The sequence below is a fragment of the Phycodurus eques genome, chromosome 22 (assembly GCF_024500275.1).
Source record: "Phycodurus eques isolate BA_2022a chromosome 22, UOR_Pequ_1.1, whole genome shotgun sequence".
Taxonomy (NCBI): domain Eukaryota; kingdom Metazoa; phylum Chordata; class Actinopteri; order Syngnathiformes; family Syngnathidae; genus Phycodurus; species Phycodurus eques.
This window is the reverse complement of record NC_084546.1, coordinates 6829632-6857440: the sequence shown is the minus strand read 5'-3', so window position 1 is coordinate 6857440 and position 27809 is coordinate 6829632. Positions and strand designations below refer to the sequence as shown.

General features: G+C 41.7%; 2 protein-coding genes across 2 annotated transcripts in view; one reads left to right on the top strand and one right to left on the bottom strand.

The window, feature by feature from the left end:
• Positions 1-27809, bottom strand: part of slc13a4 (solute carrier family 13 member 4) — a 47138-nt gene extending 19329 nt beyond the window's left edge. Inside the window, exon 1 of the mRNA XM_061667754.1 lies at positions 27523-27809. The gene's annotated coding sequence lies outside the window, so the exon portion shown is untranslated. The remainder of the gene's footprint in view (positions 1-27522) is intronic.
• zgc:162331 (uncharacterized protein LOC793007 homolog) lies at positions 57-25859 on the top strand. The gene is made up of 6 exons (XM_061668462.1): positions 57-667; positions 15500-15691; positions 15790-15944; positions 17327-17450; positions 22444-22762; positions 24141-25859. Exons 1-6 carry the CDS (start codon positions 394-396, stop codon positions 24481-24483), a joined length of 1407 nt encoding a protein of 468 aa, XP_061524446.1. The 5' UTR covers positions 57-393; the 3' UTR covers positions 24484-25859.

Sequence of the window (27809 nt, the reverse complement as noted above, 5' to 3'; positions counted from 1 at the left end):
AGGGTCACAGTAGCGGAAGCTCGCATGCAGGCAGCCACTGCACGAGTGAGAGCTCAGCACAGCTCAGCCAGCGAGTGACTGTTACGCAAGAGCTCAGTCGGCCCAGCTGGAGATGAGAGAGCAAGTTAGACAGAGGGAGAGAGAGAGAGAGAGAGAGAGAGAGAGAGAGAGAGAGAGAGAGAGAGAGAGAGAGAGAGAGAGAGAGAAAAGAGGGAGTAGCAAACAGCACAGACAAACGCTGACTTTCTTTCTCTGTTTTACAGCCAGCATCATGAACTGGATTTTCTGAAGAGTACCCGAAGCAAAAGGATCCAAGAAGTGATGGAGTCAACACATGTGACCTTGGCGCTGTGAACTTCTCTGCTCATCCTCTCACATTCATCACTTGTCCCCATGGTTTCAAACGTTGGAACCGCTTCCCAAAGCCCTCGCGTCTGGGTGCTGCTGAAGCCTTTACTATGCGTGCTGGTACTGACCCTAGGCTCAGCGCTAAGCCTGGAGGACTTGCAGAACGCCACCACCGCCGCCGTGACCCCGCCGGCGCCCCCGGACGAGTGGACCGGCACCCTGGTCCGCCTGCAGCCCAACCTGCAGACGGAGGGCCGAGCAACAACAGTGGAGGTGCAGACAGAGTTGGAGACGCAAACTCCAACCAGAAACTACACAGGTCAGTCTGCCGCCAGGTGAACTTTTTTTTGTTGCCGATGAATGAAGCACTTTTCCTAACTGGGGGCTGTGAGCTGTAGCTTGAAGGTCTACAAATTCATTTACAATACATGATTAGATCGTATCATTTCAATAAAGTGCATACTTAAAGCCAACAAAACAAACGTACTAAACCAGTGGTTCTCAAACTTTTTACACCAAGTTCCACCTCAAACATTGAACATTAATCAGAATCAGAATCATCTTTATTTGCCAAGTATGTCCAAAAACACACAAGGAATTTGTCTCCGGTAGTTGGAGCCGCTCTCGTACGACAACAGACCGTCATTTGACAGAGAACGCTTTGGAGACATAAAGACATTGACAAAAAAAAAAACAGTCACTGAGCAGTAAAGGGTTGCTCGTTATCTGGTAATGCCGGTACTTTTTTTTTTTGACAATTGTGCTAAAAGATGCAGAGTCCTCTCGCACTTAGAGCAGTTCGAATTACTAATATTGCAATAGTCCGGTGCAATGTGAGTCATTCGAACTGCCCTAAGTGCTAGAGGAGTCTGCCACTTTTTGCACAATTGTCAAAAAAAAAAAAAAGAATAATAATAAAATTAAAAGAAAATGTACTGGCATTTGCCGTACTGTGCTTAAATATAGTTAAGAAATGAAGTGCACTTAAATAGTGATTTAGTTCTGAGTTAAATAAAAATTGTACTCCAATAAATGTTTGAAAACAAACCGTTCTTCAATATTTAAAGCATATGTATTGCACTATACTTTAAAGTTAATACAACTGAACTCCATTTAAATACTGCACTGTTTTAGATTTTTTTTAAAATATATATTTAAACTATATATGCAAGTTTTTATTCCAATGTTTAATTGTATTGAATGTCAATGTCAGTTTTACTTCTATTTAATTAAGTGATACCTTTCGGTGCCACTCCAGGGAGCTGATGTACCACTAGTGGTACTCGTACCGCACATCACAGTGCCAAACCAATGACTCCTCTCTACCTTCCTGACTTAGCCTTGGACCAAAAGATCCAATATGATTGTGATTTATCACATAAATCTGACATCCCTGCAAGTCAGTTTTTTGTTTTTCCTTCAAACAAAACCAAATAAACGTTATTATCACAGAAATAAAGTCATATTTTTCCAAGGGACAAATAGATGTGTTTTTTTTTTTTTTTTTTGAGGGGGTGAGGGGTTGGGGTATAACCCTATTTAATACAATAATACAATATAGTCCTAATTTTTGGAAAAGTGAAGATGTTTTGTTTCAAGAATAAAAGCCATAATATTACGAGAATAAAGTTGTATTCTTGAAATTCACTCGTCAAAACAACGACTTTTGTCCATTGTAAATCTTTGATTTTAAGATCATAACATTGCAACTTTATCTTGGGAAAAATATGACTTTTCTCATAAATGATGACTTTTCATTTTGACAAAACACGCCTTTGTTCTTGTAACATAAAATAAAGAAATTCTTGAAAAAAAATACCTTTTTTAACTTTACAATATAAAATACATATTGAATTGCTTTTTACATATATGCAGAGAGAAACATGACTTATTTTGAGTTTCTCACTCATTCAATAAGACCTCTATAACAATCTGAATGTCAGTATATGTCGCTGGCTGAGATTGTTTTTGCAGTAAATGAAAAATTGGGGGACCAATTAAGTGCATGCATCAATGTGTGCTCGTATGCACTTGTACATAATGTATCTGGACTACAAAATTCTACACTTGCAAACTTTATGGAAACAGTTTATGGAAGAACTTGACATCCCTGACTGTCAAATGTCGCAGAAGGTCTTCCCAGTACAAAAGAGTACACAGACGCCTCCCCCCTCCCCGACAACTGATGAGACTGATCGATGTCTCACTACTGAGAGTGATTAGGAGCTTCCTCGACTAGTCCTCACCTCCCCAGGGGCGGGCAAAGATTAAGTCTGGGGTGTTTGAATTATAGGTTGTGCTTTTGGATAAAGGGTTGAAACAGAGGTGACACATTTATTTTTCATGCTCTCGCTCAAAGATAAGAAAAGTGCTTAGGCCGGAGGCTGGACAGCCACACATCCGGAAATGTCTGCTACGTATATCGCTGTGTTATGTCTTCCATAACTAAAGAGGTGTGAGTGCAGGAGCGTTCCAGTGTGTGTGTGTGTGTATGTGTGTGCGTGCGCACGCTTGGAGAAAGCAGATGATGCGTTTAAAGACAGTTGTCCGAAGTAGAGCATGACTTCAACCTCCACTGGACCATGAGCTGCCTTTCTCCTCTCCTCTGCTCTCCATCCCTCCCTTCAATCCTTTTCTACATCGGTCTGCCTCTTTGTTGTTGTTTTTTTTTTTTTTTAGCTTACCAGCTCCATTGTAACCTCCTTTATTCTTCCCTTTTTCCCTGTCTCCTCTTGTTTTGTCTTCTTATCCGCACTTATCCACTCTCTTCCCCCTTTCCCCAGCATTCATTTGTTTCTCCCTGCCAGTCGCCCATCCTGTCTCGCTGAGCCACAGCTCACGTGGACGCAAAATAGCCGTCAGCAGAAGACAAAATGCAAAGCTCACGTGCCTCAAACACACACACACACACACACACACACACGCATTACAAATGGACTCACTGAAACAACATCAATCTTCTTAAAGGTTTAGAGAATAAACACAGTTGCTTGTTTCATAACAGCGGCTCTGTGTCTCAGAGAGCATAGAGTAAGCACTTTATGCTTTAATAACATCCACGCACAAGCGGGCACACACACACACACACACACACACACACACACACACAGGTTATCAGCTGGGCTTGCCGCATGCATGAATTACCACAGCAAAGCCCTGTTCACTGTTCAAAGTGTCCTAAATCCTGGAGGTGTGATAAACAGTGCGGTGTGTGTGTGTGTGTGTGTGTGTGTGTGTGTGTGTGTGAGAGAGAGAGTGTGTGTGTGTGGTAGCGTAAATGTCTAATTCCCACAAGAATTAACCATATGTGCATATTTTGTTGACTTTTTCTTCTAAGCCAATTTGACTCATCTCCTCGGGTTCAGCCCAGAGCAGCGAAACGGTCTCTCTTGTTATTCAGACACTGACTAAATAGTTGTGTGGAAATGCAAAGATGGAGGGAGGATAGTTATTAGATGTTCATTAGATGCTGTATGCTGAATTATTGAGAGGATGCTGTTATAATATGGAATCAAATATGTCCTGTTAAAGTCAAACTCACCAATTTATTTGGTCCTTACTGTACAGTGACAGTTACACTGTTCACTGAGCTATTTCAAATCAAATGTCAACTTTTTAGCCATTGAAACAAATCGGTGAACGCGCCAAACAATCTCTTTCCTGAAGCCCCCCTAAAAATTTTGTTAAGCCTCCGCCCCTCAACATTATTTGGTTGTATGTGGTTATAGCCAAGTTGGTGTCTTTGCCCCACCAAAAACCTTATTACCCCCTGAACTATTTTGTAATTCCCAACAAATTCTTACTATTTTATTATACTCATGTGAACCATCTCATGAGTTATTTTACTTCTACCTTTTTAATTTATTTTATTTGACATTTTTTATTTAGTCTTTTATCTTCGACTCTGAACCGGTTTCTTTTTATTTTGCTAGAGTATTTCTACAAATTTACCTGTCTTCTGTTTTTAAATTATTGATATTTTATTTTATTTTTAAAGAAAATACTGATTTATCTTCTTCTCTCATCTTTTTTATTTTGTTCTACTTTTTGGGGGGAATGATTAGTCTTATGCCCTTCCCCAATTAAATTTTATTTAATCAATGTTACTGTTTGTACTCTATTCGGTCTAATTTAACTTTGATCATTTTATCTTCAACCACCATTATTAAATAATTTGCTGTATATATAAATATATATAATTGCTGTATTTATAACAAGCCTGTATCCTGAGTTGTCTTCAATGGGTTTTCATTCACAACATTTCGCCTACTTTATTTTACTACAATTTGTATTGATTCCTTTCTACAGAGTTTCTTTCGAAGGCTGGTGGCTGTTATGAAATGTGCAATTTTCTATTGCTTCACATTGTTATTGTGCCTTGGTGGAGGTCTGCACTCTCCAGAGAATCTCAGATTTTTGTTTTTATTACAAGCAGCCACAGATGCTAAGTTTAAGGTCTACAAAAAGCTGCAGCTGAGTCAGGCTTACTTCAGCGGTTGGAGAAGCCGCAAAAGCCTTTATATTAACACGGTAACACCTCCAATTAACCTCACCAGCTTGTGTGTGTGACAGTGTTCATGTAAATCCCTCAGTGGGGCCTCTATCACTTACTTAGCAGGCGTTCGGCTTCCTAATCTGCTCAAGCACGAGTTTACGCTGATTCTTTTTTATCTGTGTTGTTTGGGGGGGCAAAAAAAAAAAAAAAAAAAAAAAAGCACAGAACTTTCGACCAACAATCCAGAGGTGGGAAAAGCACTTGCAGTCAGTACTTAAGAAGGACAGATAGTTGTATAAAAATACTCTCGTAAAAAAGTTGGCAACGGTAAACTCTTCGTGATGGAATGTAGACAGCAAAAGTAAAAAGTCATCAGAATCAACTTAAGTCACAAAGTATTTTCACTTGGTTACTTGCCACCATTGACAGCATCCAAACAGTGATTCACAGATTTAGGCACAGAATCCACCTCACGATGACACTAAGATGCTTATTCTCCACTGATAATAGTCAGGCGGCCAAACGTCGATGTGAAATGTTTCAATGGCTCGGTTGTGATTATCCCCAAGCCAATTACCTTTGTCTATCCCGGGCTATTTCGAGCGGCGGGAATCCTGGTAATGGCACAGTAACACGCGGGACTATCATACCGCGTGGACACGCCCACTATTAGCGGGGTGTAGTTTTGAAGCCAATTACTTTTGTCAATTTGAGTTCAGAGGACGCCCTCATTTAATCTGCCACCATGTGTTTTCGCCACATGGGAACAACAGCCATCTTGATCCTGCTCTTAAGTGAGTAGTAGTTAATAGATTGATTGATTGATTGTGTGATGCTCTAAGTCAGCTGGGATACACACCAGCTTCCCCATGTCCCTGAACTGGATAAGTGGCAGGAAATTAATGGAACTGAAAACTAACTTACTGGTCATTGATTGGTCAAATGGTCTATGTCACAACCATCACAGTCCAATCCGATCAATTAAAATAGTAACTATAAATCAGGAGAAAACCAGCAACCACCCATCAAGCTTTGAGGTCTTTGCACTTTTTTTTTTTTTTTTTTTAAATGAAAACAGGTTCAGATAAAGTCTCTGCTGAAACACCACGAACGTTAATCTCTTTTGTTGCTTTGGTTACAGCTAAATCGTGACCTTAGCTGCCACTTTTATCCGCTCCGGGGATCCCATTTAGCTGATTAGACCCTTGTGGGCACGTATTTTTGCCTAGTGTTTCCCCATCCTTCATTGAGTCAAGGCACACATACTGTGTAAGAAATAACTTTGTCTTCTGAAATTTTGTTAACTTAATACACGTCATGCAAAACGCCATAAACGGGCTGTGGGCTGTTATCCTTACATTGCCCCAATGTCCCTCATTTGTTATGTGTTATCCATAGTTTAGTTAATAAATCCTTCTTATAGAACGATCTTTATTTGTGATTTAGTGTTGTGGGAATAAATTAAGCATCTGTCCACCAAGTGTTCGTAGTCGTTTACAGAATTTTTCGTTTTATGTAATGAAAACTGGGTCACACCGTTTTATCCATTTAAACTGAAGTCGGTACATTTAAGTCGTTATATTTAAATTTATACTTTTGAGACCAGTAGGCTGCAGGCATTCTACTCTTGATCTTTTTAATTAAATAATTGCATGTATTTTAATGACCGATTTCTGCTACATAGGCATATATTCTTTCTGGTGCTAATTTCATTCTTTAAAGTCGATTTTGTCGATTTCACTATTTTATTATTGTATGCATTTGTACATTGCAAGACTATGTACCATGATATAAATCCACATTCTAAAAATCTGTTGGTAATTTTAGAGGGTTTTGAAGAGATTAATGGCATTTCAACACATTTCAATGGGGAAAGTTGATTTGAGGTAGGAGTGATTCGAGCTGAAAGTCAAGGTACCACAACACACTGAAATGACCTTGTCTCAATTTACAAACTGACTGACAATGTATGTAATCTGGACACGTTTCATTCAACACAAACCTAATACGCTTGACAGATGGACACACAGAAATATTTTCATTTTATTTTGGGTCACTTCAGGGAAAAGTCATCATATTTCAGGGTGAAAGAATGACAAATGGGCCATTTCTATTGGTTACAAATGTGAAAATGGGTTAAATTTTACCCAAAGATTTTGTCAGGTTAAATGGAAAAAATGGAAGAAACAATCTGCCATCTGCCCTGATGGGTATGGAGGTCGTTGCCCCCACCTCTCCCCACTTATATTGTATAATTTTAAAACAACCCACAAAAAAAATAATGTTTACTCCATTATTCTGTCAGCAACCATAATAATGAATAATTCAAGCACCACAGTGTACAGTAAATTGTGGGAGACAAAACTGCTTGTTTTATTACCTCCTCCAGGGATCTCTAAGGAGGACTGTGTAAAGATTATTCAACCATTTTACACACCAAAAATGTTATATGAGATGGATGTCTATGAAGACAAGTTGCCATCGTGTGAACCTATGTATTTTCCAGGAAATTATTTTCTTCAGGCTTCTGATTGGCTAAATGGCCCGAGACTGGGTTATAGGAGTTGCAAATGCATCAGTGATTTATTTATTTATTTATATATTTTTTAAAATGTGGACAGAAATAATGACAAAATATACACTATAAGGACAAAACGTATTGGGACACAACCCCATTAAACACCTTGGAAATGAACTACAATTCATGTAATATACAGAAGAATTGTCATTTTGCCTTCAACCTTGATTATCTCTTACTTGTCGGGATGGATTTTATTTTTTCCAGTTCGCAACACGAACAAGCTGGTGAAGAAAGTGTAATTTAAGATTTCTTGTCTCTTGGTCATGTAACTTTGATGAGGGCTTTATATACTTTTTTATTTCTTCCCCTGCGTCAGTAATTATATTTTCTGCTTGGATGGCAGCAGATTTAACTCCAGCGCAGTGGTTTTCAAACTGGGTCCACAAAATATTTTGCAATTATTATGTGGAGTCACCATCATGAACATAATTAGAATACAGTAGCGTAGTACGTTTAGCAGAGGTTGTAGAGGTTTTATACCTAAAATGTTTATTTATTATTGTAACCCACTGTAACATTATGCACAGTTTGAACATTAACACGGTGCTTAAATATAATGTGGGAAAATAAGTGTACTGAAATAAATTTCAGTTCAAACAAACAGTTCTTAAAGATTAAATTCAAACGTATTGCATTAAACGAACACAACTGAACTTAAAAATGTACTGTACTTGAAAATTAAAAAAAAAAAAAAATACTGGATTGAATACTTGTTTTATGACAAATCTGATATTCCTGTACTCGTGAAGGTTTTTTTTTTTTAACAAAAGGCATATTTAGCTGACAGTACAGCCCTATTGTTTTTTTTTTTAGAATAAATGTGTCTTTTCCAGAATGAAAGGCATAAGAGAATGAAGTTGTAATTTTAAGCTTCACTTGTTAAAATTTGAATTTCTTGACTCAAACTTTGACTTTTTATTCTAACAAAATTTCTATGTTCTTGAAGACTTTTTTCTTGGAAAATTTTTTTTTATTCTCATACCATTAAAAATTGTTTTCCTCTGAAAAAAAACTACACACTCTCAAAAATAGGCAACTTTTTAATTCTTAAGGTAGTAATGTTTAATTAGAGTGAGGATTATGATGGGATCCTTGGAAAAATGTCCCCCCACCCTGGACCCAAAATGTTTGAGAACCCCTCCTCCAGAGCTATCATATCAAACTAAAGCTGAGCAAACTGAAGTTTCTGGGCTGTAAGTAGGGTTATTTAAAACCCAAGCAGGCCTTTTCCACAGCTAACTGGGAATACAAGCAGCTTCCCTGCAAACACAGTTGCGTGTTAAGCCTTTTTCCTCTCATTCACGCTCTGTTTCCTATCAAACAACTGACACTCACAGGACAGGATGGAACCAGCATCCAACAAATTCACATTATTTGACCCAAAAGCAGCAAAGCAGTGTGTGCATTTACAAACAAACTGAACCAACACTGATCTGCGAAGCCTCACATGTTCACACACACACACACACACATGCGATTAGGTAATAGGTGGCGATACAGCACATCAAAAATGGATACGCCCCGTGATGCCGAGGAGAAGTTGGTGTGAGGTCATATCACATTCAGCAAGAGCAAAGAGACTGGAAAAAAAATATCACTTAGGAAGAAGACAGTAACACAAAAATGTTGTGAAGCCAGTCTCCTGCTAGCGAAGAATGCCACCTCCCATCTGTGTCAACTCACGGCAGTAAATCTTAACTCGTTTTAGTTTTTACGATTAACAAGTGAAAAGTGATCCGGTGTAGCCTTTTGTTCAGAAACACAATAAGTGGACGCTTCATTAGGTTCCGCACAATCTTCAATACGAGAGCTGTATCGAAATACAGTGGTGCCTTGAGATGACCACGCTTGTAACTAATTTCAAACAACCTTTGAAACCGTATCTCAAATCGTTTCTCTATTAAAATAACATTAATCCGTTCAGGCCGATCAAAAAAAAAAAAAAAAAAAAAAGTTGTAATGGATTTTTTAACAAGCAAAAATAGCACTCTATAATATTGTACTTCATAAAAACATACAGTAATGACATAGATTGTCAAGAATTAAACAGTTTTTTCCACATTTTTTTGCTTCAATTCAATGGACATTGTGCTGCTCCTTCTGGTCCGCACACATTGGCCACCTGGGGGCTGTTTAATACAGACATAAGGATATACAAGAAGCCGGTCAAAACACCTTCGTAAGTCACAGTAATATGAGTGGTCCTTTGTCAAGGACAAATAATATATGCCTGTGAGTATTGTTGTGTGTGTATTATCCATCTTTTATCTGCCAAACTGCTGACTGTTGCGAAGTGAGTTGAGCTCACTGCCCATACAGTGGTCAGATCTCAAATTTAATAAGTCAGGTCATTCGTATCTTAAGGCACCACTATATATATTTTCGAGACATTTCTGTTTGGTGGTGTGCCATTAGATTATTCCAATGTAAAATATGTGCCTTGGCTCAATAAAGGTTGGGAAACGCCGCTTTAAACAAACAGACATTGGGGGTCTGCAAGGCAAATAAATCACATTTTTGGTTGTTTGTGTGTGGTTGCCAGGTTTTAAGTTGAATCCAGGAGAACAATAATGTGCAAAACACAAACATCCCAACAACTACAAAACAAAGGTTTCCCAGTTAGAATACGTTTTCAATCTTTTTGGCATTAATTCCCCCTTTTTATTCATCATGAATGGCCTCCGCTGGAAGGATAGCAAATGAGTTTACCAGCAACAGCGTAGCAACATAGTTTTAAAACACACTGTCCATCCATCCATCCATCCATTGTCTTCCACTTATCCGAGGTCGGGTCGCGGGGGCATCCGCCTCAGCAGGGAAGCCCAGACTTCCCTCTCCCCAGCCACTTCCTCCAGCTCTTCCGAGGGCATCCCGAGGCGTTCCCAGGCAAGCCGAGAGACATAGTCTCTCCAGCTTATCCTGGGTCGTCCCCGGGGTCTCCTCCCGGTGGGACGTGCCCAGAACACCTCACCAGGGAGGTATCCAGGAGGCATCCTAAACAGATGTCCGAGCCACCTCATCTCTACTCTGAGCCCGTCCCAGATGACCGAGCTTCTCACCTTGTCTCTAAGGGACAGCCCGGACACCCTGCAGAGGAAACTACTGACCCACAGCTTGTGACCATAGGTGAGGTTAGGAACGTAGATCGGCCAGTAAATTGAGAGCTTTTCCTGGCGGCTTTAGCTCCTTCTTCACCACAACAGACCGCATCACTGCAGACGCTGCACCGATCCGCCTGTCGATCTCCCGTTCCATTCTTCCCTCACTTGTGAACAAGACCCCAAGATATTTGCACTCCTTCACTTGGGCAAGGATCTCATCCCCGACCTGGAGAGGGCACGCCACCCTTTTCCGACTAAGGACCATGGTCTCAGATTTAGAGGTGCTGATTCTCATCCCAGCCGCTTCACACTAGGCTGCGAACCGCTCCAGTGAGTTGGAGATCAAGGCCTGATGAAGCCAACAGAACCACATCATCTGCAAAAAGCAGAGATGCGATACTGAGGCCACCAAACCGGACCCCCTCTGTGCCTCGGCTGAGCCTAGAAATTCTGTCCATAAAAGTTATGAACAGAATCGGTGACAAAGGGCAGCCTTGGCGGAGTCCAACCCTCACTGGAAACAAGTCCGACTGACTGCCGGCAATGCGAACCAAACTGACACCGGTCGTACAGGGACCGAACAGCCCGTATCAGGTGGTTCGGTACCCCATACTTCCGAAGCACCCCCCACAGGACTCCAACAACTTAGCTCCCAGGATCATTGGGACACACAAACCCCTCCACCACGATAAGGCAACGGATCAAGGAGAGGACACACTGTCACGTAATACATTTAATAATGAATGCGGCTTTACAGCAGTGGAAGTCAAGTGTGTATGTGTGTGAGAAAAAGCTCAAGGGACACACACTCACAAACATTCTCTACATGTACACAAATCAAAGAATGTGATGATTATTCAGAATCTGTTACATGTATTGTAATATTATGTATGCATATTATTATATAATTGTATGGGACTTTATAAAAAAAACATACAGTAATGATTGAATTTAGTTTAATGGAATGAATTAAACAGTTTGTGCATCATGATAATTCAGTGGGCATTGTGCTGCTCATTCGTGGCCAAAAGAGGGTAGTATAAGATATACAGACATACTAAGCATAGATTTGATGACAAAAGCACAGAAGTAGACGGTCTAAACAAAGCTGAAATAATATTAGTCGTTTTTTGCAGAGGGTAAAGAATATTTGCCTGTTAGTATTGTTGTATACTCTGTGGTACGACTGTTTGTGTTCAAATATAATTGATTTACTGGTTTATAATTACCAAGACATTGATACTAGTTTCGTAAGCTCGTCTGTTGCATTTTGCATTGTATATTAGCATTCAGCTAGTGGACTTTCATAAGACGAAGTTAATGTGATATGGTTAAATACATAACGTGCAATTCTTTTTGTTTTGACTAATTTGACAGTCAACTTCAAAGAATTGTTAATTGAATTTCGCTGCCACCATTGGCTAGCACTCTTAACTGAAAGGTTTCTCCTAATTCAGACAAAAAGGCTCGCATCTAAAAAAATTTTTTTTAAAAACTCCCAAGTTGACGTACCACTGTAGTTTTTAAAACTATCACTGCAAAATCAAATGAACGCAAAATATGGTTGTTTTTTTGTGCACCGGGCAGTTTTTGTGTAAGAGCATTTCACTTGCAGTTTAATCTGTTGATGTGGACATGGGCCTGACTTTTGTCCTCTAAACAGTGAGTCAGCTCATCCTTGTTGCCATGAAATGCACCGTCCATCTTGCACGTGTTTGATGTGAGCGACTTCATATGTGTTTCTGTATGTCTGCGAGAGAGGAAAAAGAGGGAGGGGATGTGACATCATCCTCACACATGATGACGGGATCCTCTGTCAGCATCTCTCCGGCTGCAGAAATCCTTCCATCTGTCCTTCCTAATCAGCGGAAAGCAGCTCGCATGTTCAGAGGGTCTTAAACACAATGTCAGCTCGTGTGTACGCGCACACGGACACACACACACACACACACACACACACACACACGTACACACATATATACAGTATACAGATTACTCTAATACTGACAGAGCAAACCACACCATCACATGCCCCTCTGGCTGTTACTCATTAGAAGCAGAATTAGTGAAGCCGACACCATGTTGGAAAGGACGCTCAACACGCTAATTAGCATCGGTTCATGATGCACAAAGTAAGCAGAGTTGCACTACATTGCATGCAAAGTGGAGCCACTCCAGGGGCAAACATTTCCATCAAGAGAATCTAATTGGTAACACACACTCACAATGTCCTGATTACTGTTTCAAAAGCTACAGAAATAGATACAATATTCTATCATTAGCCTAATAGCATAGTTGCCAAAGTCATTTTTTATTTTGTGGCTTTTTTCTGGCTTTTTTGTTGATAAGCTAATGGACATAGTCAATTATTAGACAAAGAAATAAGTTATATCTTATTTTAAGCAAATACAACAAGTGGCATCGTGCACCGCTGATCATTAGATGAGAGTCTCACCAGAATTATCTGTCCTCTTCCGGAATCTGTCTTCCTTTTTCCGTGTTTCACTCTGCCCACAAAGTGTGGGGAATTTCCATCTATTATCTCAAGCACATGGGCCCTGACATGAGGTCTGTTCTAAAATGGTTGATAATCTTCCAGTCAGAAGATGTGTGAATGCTTTGCTCAACATATATGCAACCTATGATAGTACATAGTGTGGCAATAATTGCTCAAACATTATATACATCCATCCATTTTCTGAGCCGCTTCTCCTCACAAGGGTCGCGGGCGTGCTGGAGCCTATCCCAGCTATCATCAGGCAGGAGGCGGGGTACACCCTGAACTGGTTGCCAGTCAATCGCAGGGCACATTGAAACAAACAACCATTCACACTCACAGTCACAGTCACAGTCACACCTACGGGCAATTTTAGATTCTCCAATTAATGCATGTTTTTAGGATGTGGGAGGAAACCGGAGTGCCCGGAGAAAACCCACACAGGCACGGGGAGAACATGCAAACTCCACACAGGCGGGGCCGGGGTTTGAACCCGGGTCCACAGAACTGTGAGGCTGACGCTCTAACCAGTCGTCCACCGTGCCACACATTATATACAGTAATACTTTATTGCTATAGCAAGTTTCATTTCAGGGTCACAAACTGACGAAATTTAAAAGTCTTTCCCAGGTTTCACTTCTTGCAGGTATCTAAATTTAACATGAAAAATCCCATTTAACATGGTGAAATACAAAAAAAAAGGGGGGGGGGGGGGGAGAAACACCATATCTCTTGAAATCACATCACATCAGGATCTCAATTGTTGTTCTGATATAATATCTTCATGTATGTTATTGCCCTGGAAGCTTTCCAGAGTGCCATTCTCTTTGGAAAGGCAGAATTTTGGATCATTAGATAAAGTGTAGCTATATCTAACATTTTGGCTTTGTTGTGTGCTGTGTTCCATGCTGATTTCCTTGGAATAAAATGTAATTTATTATTAAATCATCTCCTTTAAAAGTAGATTTTTTTTTAAAAGAATAATTTCATGTGCAAAAGCTGCAACTCAACACTGATCAATAACATATTGAACTACATCACTTTGGCGATGCATGCAAGGTCCTAGGAGAGTCTAACAATAGTGGCTGCATCATGACACCTCAGAGCAGTATTTGTGTATTGCAGCATAAAGAGGATATAAATAGAGCTTTCGCTCCCTCCGTGTACAGTATCGCCATGTCTCCCATGTAAGTGCCAGTGCCTGAAAAGAAAACAGACACTCTAGTCGCAACACGGAAAAGCAGAAAATAGAACATCAGGCAGATAAAAAGAGGATGGGGCTGGTAAAATGGATGAGGAAAATATAACAAGAATCAAAGTGCAATCCCCCACAAAAGCATCTATGAGGATGATTTCCCAATTTCCTGACTGGTAGAAATGCACTTAAACGTCATATTTTGTTAGCTGCCTTACAAAGCTAAAAAAATTTGGCAAAAACAAAGTGTGTGTGATTCCTTCTTTTGTTTTTTATAAGCTCTTATTCGTGCAAATTCATTCAACCAAGGATGGTATACTATCTATTAAAAAAAAAAGTAGCCCCACTTGGTTCTACTATGCAAACTCCAATGATCATTCAATAGTTCAAGTACAGGAGGGAAAAAAGGTCCATACAAATAATTTTCATCATATTATATATATGTATATATATATCCATTATATATATATATATATATATATATATATATATATATCCATTTTCTGAGCCGCTTCTCCTCACTAGGGCCGTGGGCGTGCTGGAGCTGTCATCGGGCATGAGGCGGGGTACACCCTGAATGGGTTGCCAGCCAATCGCAGGGCACATACAAACAAACAACCATTCGCACTCACAGTCACACCCACGGGCAATTTAGAGTCTCCAATGAATGCAGTGTTTTTGGGATGCGGGAGGAAACCGGAGTGCCCGGAGAAAACCCACGCAGGCACGGGGAGAACATGCAAACTCCACACAGGCGGGACTGGGGATTGAACCCTAGTCCTCAGAACTGTGAGGCTGACGCTCTAACCAGTCGTCCACCGTGCCGCTCTTACTGAGTCTCTTAGCTGTGAAACACTTATCTGTATGTCTGTACTATATTGCCCCGATGTGGCCAAGGTGAGCACACCGAAAGCACAAAGTCAATGTGCATTGATGCATGAAATCGTACTGCACAAACTGTTTAACTCTTTACATTATTTCTGAATATGTTATTAACAAATGTTTATATAAAGTACAATACTACAAAGCTATTTTTTTTTTTTTAATGGATCACAAAAAAATTTTGTTGGTGTTTTATGTAGGGCTGGAGCAAAGTAACGGTATTTCTCTTCATTTCAATTGGTAAAGATGATTTGAGATACAAGAGTTTTTGTTTGGCGGTGTGATGTGAGTTTTTTTAATTGTAAAATGTCCGCCTTGGCTCAATAAGAATTTGGAAACACTGATGTAATGTGCAAAAAAACTACACTGGTCTTCCAACATGACCTCTCTGGCTCTTCAGGTCTGTCCTGTATGCCCGTCCTGCCTCCACGTCGGGGCTCCTTCTACGTGGAGAGCGGCACCGGGGTGTCGGTGGGCAGCGCGTTGGCCTTCTGGTGCCGTGGGGGCTACCAGTTGGTGGGCCACGACAAGATCTACTGCAATGTCCGCAATGGGAAAGCGCAGTGGAGCAACTACTTGCCCGTGTGTGAGGGTAAGGCTCATGTCTCTGCAACTCAAGGGTACAAATACATGGAAGAGCACTGCTGGATTAGGAAATGTTTCCACCCGCCCCCCGCCCCACCCCCGCAGCAATCCCCAGGCCAGAGGACCGCGGGTTGAGAGTGGCCGTGTTGGCGTCGGTGGTGAGCGGTGTCGTCATCCTCGCCATGTCGCTGTCCTTCCTCGTCTGCTGCCTGCAAGAACAATCCAGCAAGAAAAAAGCCAAAAAAGACAGTTCGGACCAGGTAGGTGGGGGAGAAAAAAGTAAAAAAAATAAATAAATAAATAAAATCATCTCCTTTCCTGGACTAGGCTTTTGATGCTGGAAGAAGACTTTGCAAATACAAACTTTGTGGGTGAACAGAACTTTAATGAAAAAATTCTTGGCAAATGGTTTCGCTCTTGCCCATCTTGCCCGGTCCAAGAATTTTACCTCTTGTGGCGCAATACAAATGCCCTCGGCCATTCCTCCTAATCATGGCCCCCAGTTTCTCCGTCCCCCCGCTATTTTGAACTTCTCTGGCTGGTCAAGAGACCCTCTGGGCATGCATGTGAAAGCGGGGCATGACCACCGCCAGATGGATGATTCCCCCCCCCCCCCCGACCCCCACTTTTTTTAACTGAAAAAAAAAAAAAAAAAAAGATAAACTGGGTGACATGATTAGGAGGGATGGAGAAAAAAGAATAAATGCATCCATCCGGCGGGGGTCATGCCTCGCTCTCACATACGGCCATAGGGCCTTTTGTCCAGCCAGACACGTTAAAAAAAAAGCGGGATGAAGAAAGGGATGGGGGCGGGAGATAAATAAAAAATACTATTTTTTTTTTAAAATCAGCCATCCGGCAGGGATAAGGCCTAGCTCTCAAATACCCACTCATGGGGCCTATCGGCCGGCAAGAGATATTCAATAAAAGCAGGATTGAGGAGGGGGGGAATAAATAAATATAATAATAATAATAATAATAATAATAATAATAATAATAATAAATCCAGCCGGCAGGGGTCGCACCTAGTTTTCACATGCCCCTCCAGAGGTCTTCTCTGCCGGCCATAGAAGTTCGTAACAGCGGGATGGGGGATTTTTAAAAATACATAAAATAAAAATAAAAACCGCAAATTGGCTCCATTTCAGTTATGAACTTCGATGGAGGGTCGAGAGCCCCTCTGGACCCTCATGTAAAAGTGGGGTGTGACTTTTTATTTATTTATTTATTTATTTATTTATTTATTTATATATTTTTCACTCCCCCCCCTCCATCCCGCTGTTTTGAATTTCTCTGGCCGGCCGAGAGCCCCTCTGGGCGGGCATGGGAGACCGTGGCATGATCCCCGCCAGCTGGATGTTTTTTTTTTTTTTTTTTTTTTAAATTTCATTTATTTATTTATTTATTTGTTGTCTGTTATGAACGTCTCTCGGTCGACCAGAGAAGTTCATAACAGTGGGAGGGGAAATTTAATAAAAACCTCATCCCATCCGGAAGGGGTCACATCTCGCTTTTACATGCCCGTCCAGAGTGCATCTCGGCCGGCCACTCAAGTTCATAGCAGCGGAATGGAGAAAAATACTGACGGGAGAGATTCATCCGGCCGGCAGGGGTCACACCTTGCTTTCACATGTTCGTCTAGAGGGGCTCTCGAACGGCCAGAGAAGTTCAGAACAGCGGAACATCCGGCGGTTATCATGCCTCGCTCTCAAATGCCCGCCCAGAGGGCCTCTCGCCCGACCCGAGACGTTCAAAAAAGCGGAATGGTGGGCAGGTGGAAACCACCGGGGGTGGTTGGGGCGACTAATTCATCCGGCCAGCCGGGGTCACACCTGGAGGGGGGAAGGGGGACATCCACCCGGCAGGGGTTACATCTCGCTTTTACATGCACGTCCAGGGTGCCTCTCGACCGGCCCGAGAAATTCATAACAGCCGGATGGGGGTTGGGTTGGGCGGCGGGGGGGAGTTCATCCAGCCGGCGTGGAGATCATGCCTCGCTCTCCAATGCCCGCTCATGGTAGCCCTCGGCCGGCCATAGAAGGTCATAACAGCGGGTTGGGGGGTTTAAAAAAATATATGTATGAAAAATATATGGAAAAAAAAATATATATATATATATATATATATATATATATATATATATATATATATATATATATATATATATATATATATATATATATATATATATATATATAATAATAATAATTTGAGGGGGGGAAAAACGGAAATTGGCTTCGTCGAGAGCCCCTCTGGACCCCCATGTAAAAGCGGGGTGTGACTTTTTCTTTTTATATATATATATATATATATATATATTAAAAAAGAAAGAAAAAAATATATATATATATATATATATATATATATATTTTTTTTTTTTTTTCATTTTTTTTTATTCCCCCCTCCATCCCGGTGTTTTGAACTTCTCTGACCGGTCGAGAGCCCCTCTGGGCGGGCATGGAAGACCGTGGCATGATCCCCGCCGGCTGGATGATATTTTTTTTTCTTTTTTTCCCAAATTTTTATTTCATTCATTTATTTATCCCCCCCCCTCCATCCCGCTGTTATTTGTTGTCTGTTATGAACGTCTCTCGGTCGGCCAGAGAAGTTCATAACAGTGGGATGGAGAGAGGGAATCATCCATCCGGCGAGGCTCGTGCCTCACTCACACATTTGCCCGCCCAGAGGGCCTCTCGGCCGGCCAGACAAGTTCATAGCAGCGGAATGGAGAAAAACACTGAGGGGAAATATTCATCCGGCCGGCAGGGGTCACACCTTGCTTTCACATGTTCGTCTTGAGGGCCTCTTGAGCGGCCAGTGAAGTTCATAACAGCCGGATGGGGGTGGGCGGCGGGGGGAGTTTATCCAGCCGGCGTGGAGATCATGCCTCGCTCTCCAATGCCCGCTCATGGTAGCCCTCGGCCGGCCATAGAAGGACATAACAGGGGGTTGGGGGGTTTAAAAAAATATATGTATGAAAAATATATGAAAAAAAATATGTATATATGTATATATATATATATATATATATATATATATATATATATATATATATATATATATATATATATATATATATATATATATATATATATATATAAAATAATAATTTTGGGGGGGGGGGGGGGGAACGGAAATTGGCTCCGTCGAGAGCCCTTCTGGACCCCTATGTAAAAGCGGGGTGTGACTTTTTCCTTTATTAATATATATATATATACTTTTTTTTTTTTTTTTTTTTTTTTTTTTTTTTATTCCCCCCTCCATCCCGGTGTTTTGAACTTCTCTGACCGGTCGAGAGCCCCTCTGGGCGGGCATGGAAGACCGTGGCATGATCCCCGCCGGCTGGATGATATATATATATATATATATTTTTCCCCAAATTTTTATTTCATTCATTTATTTATCCCCCCCCTCCATCCCGCTGTTATTTGTTGTCTGTTATGAACGTCTCTCGGTCGGCCAGAGAAGTTCATAACAGTGGGATGGAGAGAGGGAATCATCCATCCGGCGAGGCTCGTGCCTCACTCACACATTTGCCCGCCCAGAGGGCCTCTCGGCCGGCCAGTCAAGTTCATAGCAGCGGAATGGAGAAAAACACTGAGGGGAAATATTCATCCGGCCGGCAGGGGTCACACCTTGCTTTCACATGTTCGTCTTGAGGGACTCTTGAGCGGCCAGTGAAGTTCATAACAGCCGGATGGGGGTGGGCGGCGGGGGGAGTTTATCCAGCCGGCGTGGAGATCATGCCTCGCTCTCCAATGCCCGCTCATGGTACCCCTCGGCCGGCCATAGAAGGTTGGGGGGTTAAAAAAACACAACCAAATTCATTAAATTAAAAATAAATACATAAATTAAAAATATATATAATTTTTTTTTTTTTTTTTTTTTTTTAAACCCGGAAATTCGCTCCATTTCGCTGTTACGAACTTCTCTGGAAGGTCGGAGAGCCCTTCTGGACCCCCATGTAAAAGCGGGGTGTAACTTTTTACTTATTTATTTTTCAAATTTGTTTTCTCTTCCTCTCCATCCAGCTGTTTTGAACTTCTCTGACCGGCCGAGAGCCCCTCTGGGCGGGGATGGGAGACCGTGGCATGATCCCCGGGTTGGGCGGCGAGGGGAGTTCATCCAACCGGCGTGGAGATCAGCCTCGCTCTCCAATGCCCGCTCATGGTACCCCCTCGGTCGGAAGAAGGTTGGGGGATACCCCTCGGTCGGAAGAAGGTTGGGGGATTTAAAAAAAAAAAAAAAAAAAAAAAAAAAAAACGGAAATTGGCTCCATTTCGCTGTTACGAACTTCTCTGGAAGGTTGACTGGATGAATAGCCCCCACTTCCCCTCCCCTCCCTTCCACCCGCAGTTGTGCGCTTCACTGGCCGGCCGAGAGGCACTCTGGGCGGGCATGTGATTGCGAGGCATGACCCCCACCGAATGGATGATTAACACCATCCCCTTTCTTTACACCATCCCGCTGTTTTGACAACTTCTCTAGCCTGTCGACAGGCCCTCTGGGCGGGCATGTAAAATATACCACCCCGCCCCCCTCCATCCCGCTGTAATGAACTTGACTGGCCGGCAGAGAGGCCCTCTGGGCGGGCATATGTGAGCGAGACATGACACTCGCCGGATGGATGATTCCCTCCCTTCATACCGCTGTTACGAACTTCTTTGGCCGACCGAGAGACGTTCATAGCAGACAACAAATAACAGCGGGATGGAACACAACAAAAATAATAATAAATGAAATTTTAAAAAAAAAAAAAAAAAAAAAAAAAAATCATCCAGCCGATGGGGGTCATGACACGGTCTCGCATGCCCGACCAGAGGGGCTTTCGGCCGGCCAGAGAAGTTCAAAACAGCTGGATGCAGGGGGGGGGGGAATTAATCATCCAGCCGGCAGGGTCATGTTTCGCTTTAACATGTCGGCCCAGAGGGCCTCTCGACCGGGCAGGTAAGTTCGTAACAGCCGGATGGAAAAGGGGAAAATATATATATATTTTAAAAAATAAATAAAAAACAAACAACACTCTACACTGTGCATCACTGAAATACCCGCATTTTAGCCACAAATTCAAAATTTTTTGCTACAGTTTCCTTATTTCTCAACCGATTCGCACCGTTCCAACTTCTATGTGTTCAGCTAATTAAAACCAACCTGTGAACAACTCCCCTTCCCCAAATTTCACGAAATTTCAAAATAGAAGCCCGAAATTAAAACTTTTACAAATGTTGCTATAACTTCCTTATTTCTCAACACATTTGCTCCGTTTCTACTTCTATGTTTTCAGCTCATTCAAACCAACTCGTGAACAACTCCCCTTGCCCAAATTTCAAAATAAAAGCCTGATATTCCTAATTTTGCCGTAACTTCCTTATTTCCTTATCCCCGTTCCTACTTCTACGTGTTCAACTCATTCCACTTCATTCAATACCATCCATCCATCCATTTTCTGAGCCGCTTCTCCTCACTAGGGTCGCTGGAGTCCTGGAGCCTATCCCAGCTATCAACGTGGAAAGGGGGGAGGGTACACCCTGAACTGGTTGCCAAGCAATCGCAGGGCACATACAAACAAACAACCATTCGCACTCACAGTCACACCTACGGGCAATTTAGAGTCTCCAATTAATGCATGTTTTTGGGATGTGGGAGGAAACCGGAGTGCCCGGAGAAAACCCACGCAGGCACGGGGAGAACATGCAAACTCCACACAGGCGGGGTCGGGGATTGAACCCTGGTCCTCAGAACTGAGAGACTGACGCTCTAACCAGTCGGCCACCTTGCCGCCTCATTCAATACCATTCCACATTATTCAACATCATTCTACATCATTCAATAACATTCCACATTATTTCTAATACGACTGTATTCTGTAATTGAATTATTCACCACAAATAAACCACCTTAAAAACACACTAGCACAAACCGACCGATGTGATATCACACATGGGCAAACTAATATGCGCATTCGCAAGTCATTAAACTCACCTTTTGTGTTGTACATACAAAAATAAATGTTAGGGAATACAGGCAAATTGTCACTACAAAGTATACTACACAGGCTACAAGTAGCTGCATCAAGACGCAATTACATATTTTCAGTTTCACTATTGATGTTGTACAGGGTGTATTCAAGGAACGCCAACAAAATAGCACATCTAATATATATATATATATATATATATATATATATATATAAGAAATAATAACAAAAAACCTGTCAACAAATTGAACCTAACAACAACACCAAGACTTCCCCAGATGGCACCAAAGCACAAACTAGCACAAACTATTTTTAAAAAACAAGCGAATAAAGGAGGAAAGGTTGAAAACAACAACAACTGCAAATACTGTCCATAAATTAACCAATGCCAAAATAAGCAAATGCAGGGTTTTGTTGTTTTGCCATTTTTAAAGTGTATTCTTTTCTAAACAAGCATATTCACTTTCATTCATTCATTCATCTTCCGTTCCGCTTCTCCTCAATAGGGTCGCGGGCTTGCTGGAACCTATCCCAGCGATCTTCGGACGAGAGGCGGGGTACACCCGAACTGAACGCCAGCCAATCACAGGGCACATGGCATTCACACTCACATTCACACCTTAAGGGCAATTTAGAATCTTCAATCAACCTACCATGCATGTTTTTGTGACGTGGGAGGAGAAAGCCCACACAGGCACAGGGAGATACATGCAAACTCCACACAGGCGGGGTCGAGATTTGAACCCCGGTCCTCAGAACTGTGAGGTGGATGTGCTAACCAGTCGTCCACCGTGCCGCGCACATTCACTTGTGCTCTAAAAATTTGCAAGTGTTACAAAATGTTTCTTGCTTTGCAGTACGTTCACTGCATAAACATAGCTCAGAAGTTCTTGTCGAAACGCTCCTTGTTGACAGACGCAGGGGAAAGCGTTCAGCCCGTTGCAGTGAGCGATGGCTGGACAGAGAAGACGGCGAATGGGAGGACTTCCCTCCTCCCAAGATCTTCCACCTGTCCCAGAGGATGAACCCTCGTCTAGCACCAGACAGTCCGCTCTACCTGACCGGAGGCCTCGGCGGATACGAGAACAGAGGATATCAGAGGTAGTCAAGCCAAGGTCACCAGACGCTAATATACCAGGGACGATAGGAAAGGGCCTACCAATCAATCAACTGATCATGAAGGATTTGGTCCAATCTGTGGAACTGATTCATAATGCCTTGAAACAACTGAGAAAAATGGAGCGCACTGATAGGCTTGATTTACTCACAACTAGTTTGCGAAAGAAGGCCGTGACCCAGCTCAAGCCTTCATCCACACGATGGCACAGCTGCTCCAGCCTTGATTCAGAACATTCAGAGAGAGATTTTCCTATCCTATTCAAAACATATTTAATTCATCATCAAGTTATTGCTTGGCAATTTTCCAATTTTCACTCAAGGGATTTAGTCCAACGCCTCTCCCAGGCACCACACCTTCCAGTTTAAGATTTTACAAAATACCTTTTGACCATTTCCAACCACCAAATTATATATTGGTTTAAAAAAAATAATCCATGGACCATTACCATTTTATTCTCAAAAGAAAATATGGTATTTTTTCCCATAATATTGTAATTTAATTCTATAAAAATAATTTGTTTTCTTATGCTATTAAAACTATTATGAAATAATAGTTCCCCCTTTCTCCTTTTTTTGGTCATAGGACTACTTTAATGTAAAGAAATATATCAGACTTCTAAATAAAAAAAAAAAAAAGGTTTTCATAATATTATGACTTAATTCTTGTAACTTTGCAACTTTTCTCCTAATTTATTTAGTTATTATGGCTTTATTATTTCCTTGTACCTAAGGTCACTGCTGCAACAAAGAAACTTGTCATTAATTTATTTTTTATGACTATACTAGTGTTCTATTTAAAAAAAAAAGATTTATTTCTCAAAATATTACAACTATCAAAAAAGGCAACTTTTCTCTAAAGACACTAATATTAAAAAAAAAACACTTTCTCGAAAAAATATTTTCCTCATAATATTCTGACTTCATTCTTGAAACTGCAAATTTTGTTCTCCAAAATTTACTATTTTTCCTTATTGTCTTGAATATTCCTTTGTAGCCAAGGCACCTGCAGCAACTCAGTAAATGTCACAAATTATTATTTTCTTTAATTACAAATACAGGGTGTCCATAAAGTCTCTAAAACTGAATCTATTTCATCAACTGCTTCAGGTGATGAAAAACTTTGATCACCACTTAATGGAAATCTGATTAACAATGTATTATTTATATTTAAATTGAAAAACATTTTGTGGAAACCCTGTACTACTACTGCAGTTGTTTTTGTCTTCTTCTTTTGAAATGTTATGCTGCTGGGTCAAGTTGACCACCTGAGCCAAGCCTTTCATAAGCCAATCAAAAGCAATAGTGACGTTAAAGATGGTCCAAAATTTTTATTCTGTCTCCACATTTCTTCCCCACACAGGAGTCAGGAGAGTCTTCTAAAGACCGGCCCTCCTGGGGTCTACCGCTCCGAGTCCCAGCTCTACCCGCATGTGGTCCTCCAGAGGGTCCTGCCCCCTACAGCCCCCTCGGCGCCATCCGCCCCATCCGCCCCCTCGGCCCCGCTCTACCTCCACCTCCCTGCCTCGTCCTCGTCCTCTACGCCGGCCCACACGACCGCCCACTCCCAAGCTCACCTCATGGGCCAGTACCGCACGCCGACGTACCCGCCCAATCCGAACACGTCAGTGCCGCCGTTCCACCGTCCCGTCCCGGCGCCCATCTACCCCAACCCGAACCCGAAGCCGCAGCAGCCGTGGCAGTGAGCTTGTTCCTCGAGGCCGAGGCTAACCGAGTCGAAGGAGGGACGTGCTCCACATGTGAGCAGACGAGTAGCTACAGCTAATGTGGACACCCCAACTTTTCCTTTTAGTGCATGCAAGCTGGATTTGTCCTCCACTTGGAGTCAACAGGAAGTCAAACAGGGTTTTGTTTCCTGAGCAGAAGAACCAAGACTGCAGACGCCAGTCAGTAGGCAGCTCAATTCTCTTCTAACCGCCAAAGAGGAGCATGGATTTTTCCATTCGTTCATGTGCGTCTGCCTCTGTAACCTTTTTAATATTTGACACTGGTTTAGGTACATGTATTCCTCTTAAGCAGGGGGTGTCAAATTTGTTTTTATTGCGGGCCACATCGTTGTTACGGATGGTTATAATCACATAAATGTATACCCGTAATCGTCCAAAACTGGCTCGGTTCACATTGTCTACTGTAAATCAACTAAACTCAGTGTAATTTATAGAACACTTTAAAAACAACTGCAGCTCAAATTAAGTGGTGTACATAAATACAAATCGAACCCGAGATAATTTAGAAACAATAAAACAATAACACAGTGCACAGGCAGCCAGTGGAGGCAGGCCCGAAGAGGAGCTATGTGCTCCCTCTTATGTGTTCCCGTTTAGAAGTGAGTGAATAAGTTAGGGAACAAAAAGCAAAACAAACTGCTTATGTTTTGGCAAGATCCCCAAAAGATATTATACGCCCGTTAATTAAGGATGTCGGCACAAGTTGTGGGATTAGTTCATCGGATCTTGAAACAACTGAGACTAAATGAAGTGCACCAATTGTCTAAATATGGCTCATATTAACTACTATAAGAAAAACAACAATCAAACTGCTTATGTTCTATGTAAACAGGATTTAATGCCATTTAAATTCAAACATTCTGTTCTTTTCTACACATACTACATACAAGATATTTATGTTATTTTTGCTAAATCAAGAAATGCCTGTTTTGATGCTTTACTTGGACCGCAACTCTCAATTTGTCATAAGAACGGCTGGCCACCAAGTCACTAAAACGGGTCCACAAGCCCTGTGTTCTTCACTACTGTGATGAGTTAACTGAGGAGGAGCGATTTTGTGAATCTGTACAAAGTGTAAAAACTGATGAACTTGCTTTGAGACACTGTAAATGTGCTGCTCTTTCCTGAACGCACTGGAAATTGCGCTGATTAGGGAAATAAAGCAGGAATGGATCATTAATATTGCTTTCCTTTTGTTTAGTTCATGATTTCCTTCCATGTATCATATACTTTATGAAAAGAAAAATCTACTGTTGCTTGAGTCACCTTTATCTGTGGGGATTTTTATTTTGTAATAATAGCACTAAAGTAGCCACACGATGAAATTTGCACTTTTGGGGGGGGGGGGGGGGGGGGGGGGGAAGATTTGTTTTATGTTTATGACTAAATGTGATTAATTTTAACATCTTTATGATAATGTGAGTGTGCAATAAAAGTGGAGTGAGTTTTCTTGAGTTGAGCAGTTTAATGTGTGTGTGTTTTTTATGTGTCATATTTGCAGAGTGGCGTTTACGTGACACTGGGAAAAGCTAGTAAAAGTCCAGAATTGAAGCTGGAACGGCATTTGGTTTGACTCCAATATTTTCCTCCGCGGTGGACGACTGGTTAGCACATCTGCCTCACAGTTCCGGGGACTGGGATTCAAATCACAGTCCCGCCTGTGTGGAGTTTGTATGTTCTCCCCGTGCCTGGGTGGGTTTTCTCCGGGCACTCCGGTTTCCTCCCACATCCCAAAAACATGCGTGGTTGGTTGATGGAAGACTTAAATTGCCCGTAGGTGTGAATGTGAGTGCGAATATTTGTTTGTTTCTCTGTGCCCTGCCATTGGCTGGCGACCGGTTCAGGGTGTGCCCCGCCCGAAGATAGCTGGGATAGGTTCCAGCAGCCAGCGACCCTAGTGAGGATAAGCGCTGAAGAAAATGGATGGATTTTCCTCCTAATTATCGGGGGAACGGGCAATGGCTTCAAGCTTTGGTTACTTGTCAGGGAAAGGAAGTCAAACTCTACCTCGAAACTCAGTTGATTTCTGGTTTAATGCTTTTTAATTTGTGTTTGCTTTTGATATGGGTTTGGCCTTGGCACTCAATGTTTTATACTGAAGTCTCTGTCTCCCAGGTCCTTGGTGTGAACCTTGTTGTGATGGATTACCTGTACCTCGTTTTTTTACCATTCGATTGTGCTTTTGAACCCCTAATGGTTCTGGAAAATAATAGAGACCTGTCAGCACGCTTGGTTGACAACTTCATAGAAAATTCTCAAAATTATGGACAGCCGTTAGAGCATTTATTCAATATCCTTGATATCTAGGTGCATCTAGTACCCTCTTTGTTTTCATTTGTAAAACAATTCGGCACAAGAAAAAGCAGCTTTTTGTTTCCAAATAAAATTGAAACCAGAATGTAACTGGCTTGTAAACACGCCACAATTGCTTAGTTTAGAGATTCAAGTAGCTGTCGCCATGGCAGCAGTTTAATCGGAACACTTGATTGAAGGTCAAGTGAGTAGTTGCCAGAGTAGCAGTTTTGACAGAACTGGGTAACACCCCAGTAAAATAATTTTTGCGGAACTCTAATTTAAGAAGAGATTTGTTGTTGCCTGTTTATGGTTTACATGCTTTTGATTGGACGCTGACAAAACTATTCTTTTTTTTTTTTTTTTTTTTACTATTCTAGGATGACAAATGTCTTGCTTTTGGGAGCATTCAGCCAATTATCTTCCAAGTTTTTTTTTTTTTTTTGCTTTTGTTTTTTTTAACCCATTTTCACAGAGGGATTTGCACATTAAGAATATACTTCCAGAAACTTCCAAGATTGCCTACGACTCTCCCACCAACGTGCTACAAAACGTGTTCGGAGCGTTCAACATCATGGGCTGCCCCCTGCTGTTAGCTTGCATGTGTGTCGAGCGCTACCTGGCTGTAGTCCGACCCGTGCTGTACACAAGACTGCGAAAGTGGGAGTACCACAAAGCCGTGTCAAGTGTGGTGTGGGTACTCACGTTTTCCTTCTGCCTGGCTTCAGGTAAACGCTGTTTAAGTATCCAAGTAACCAAATAATGGCTGAGAATTGGTTAGGTGTGTAGTATTTAAGCAACATCCTGGTAATTCCTCTGACTCCATTGGCCCCATCCTTTCAAGCAAACAGTAGAGGCAGGGTAACAGCACCCCCTTCAGGTGTGGAGTATTTACAATTGGAATGGTTATTTTGCACCAAAATTCTTTCTTTTTTTATTATGCCTCTCACTTTGTTGTCCTTCCACATTTCTTGACCGACTCAAAACGATTC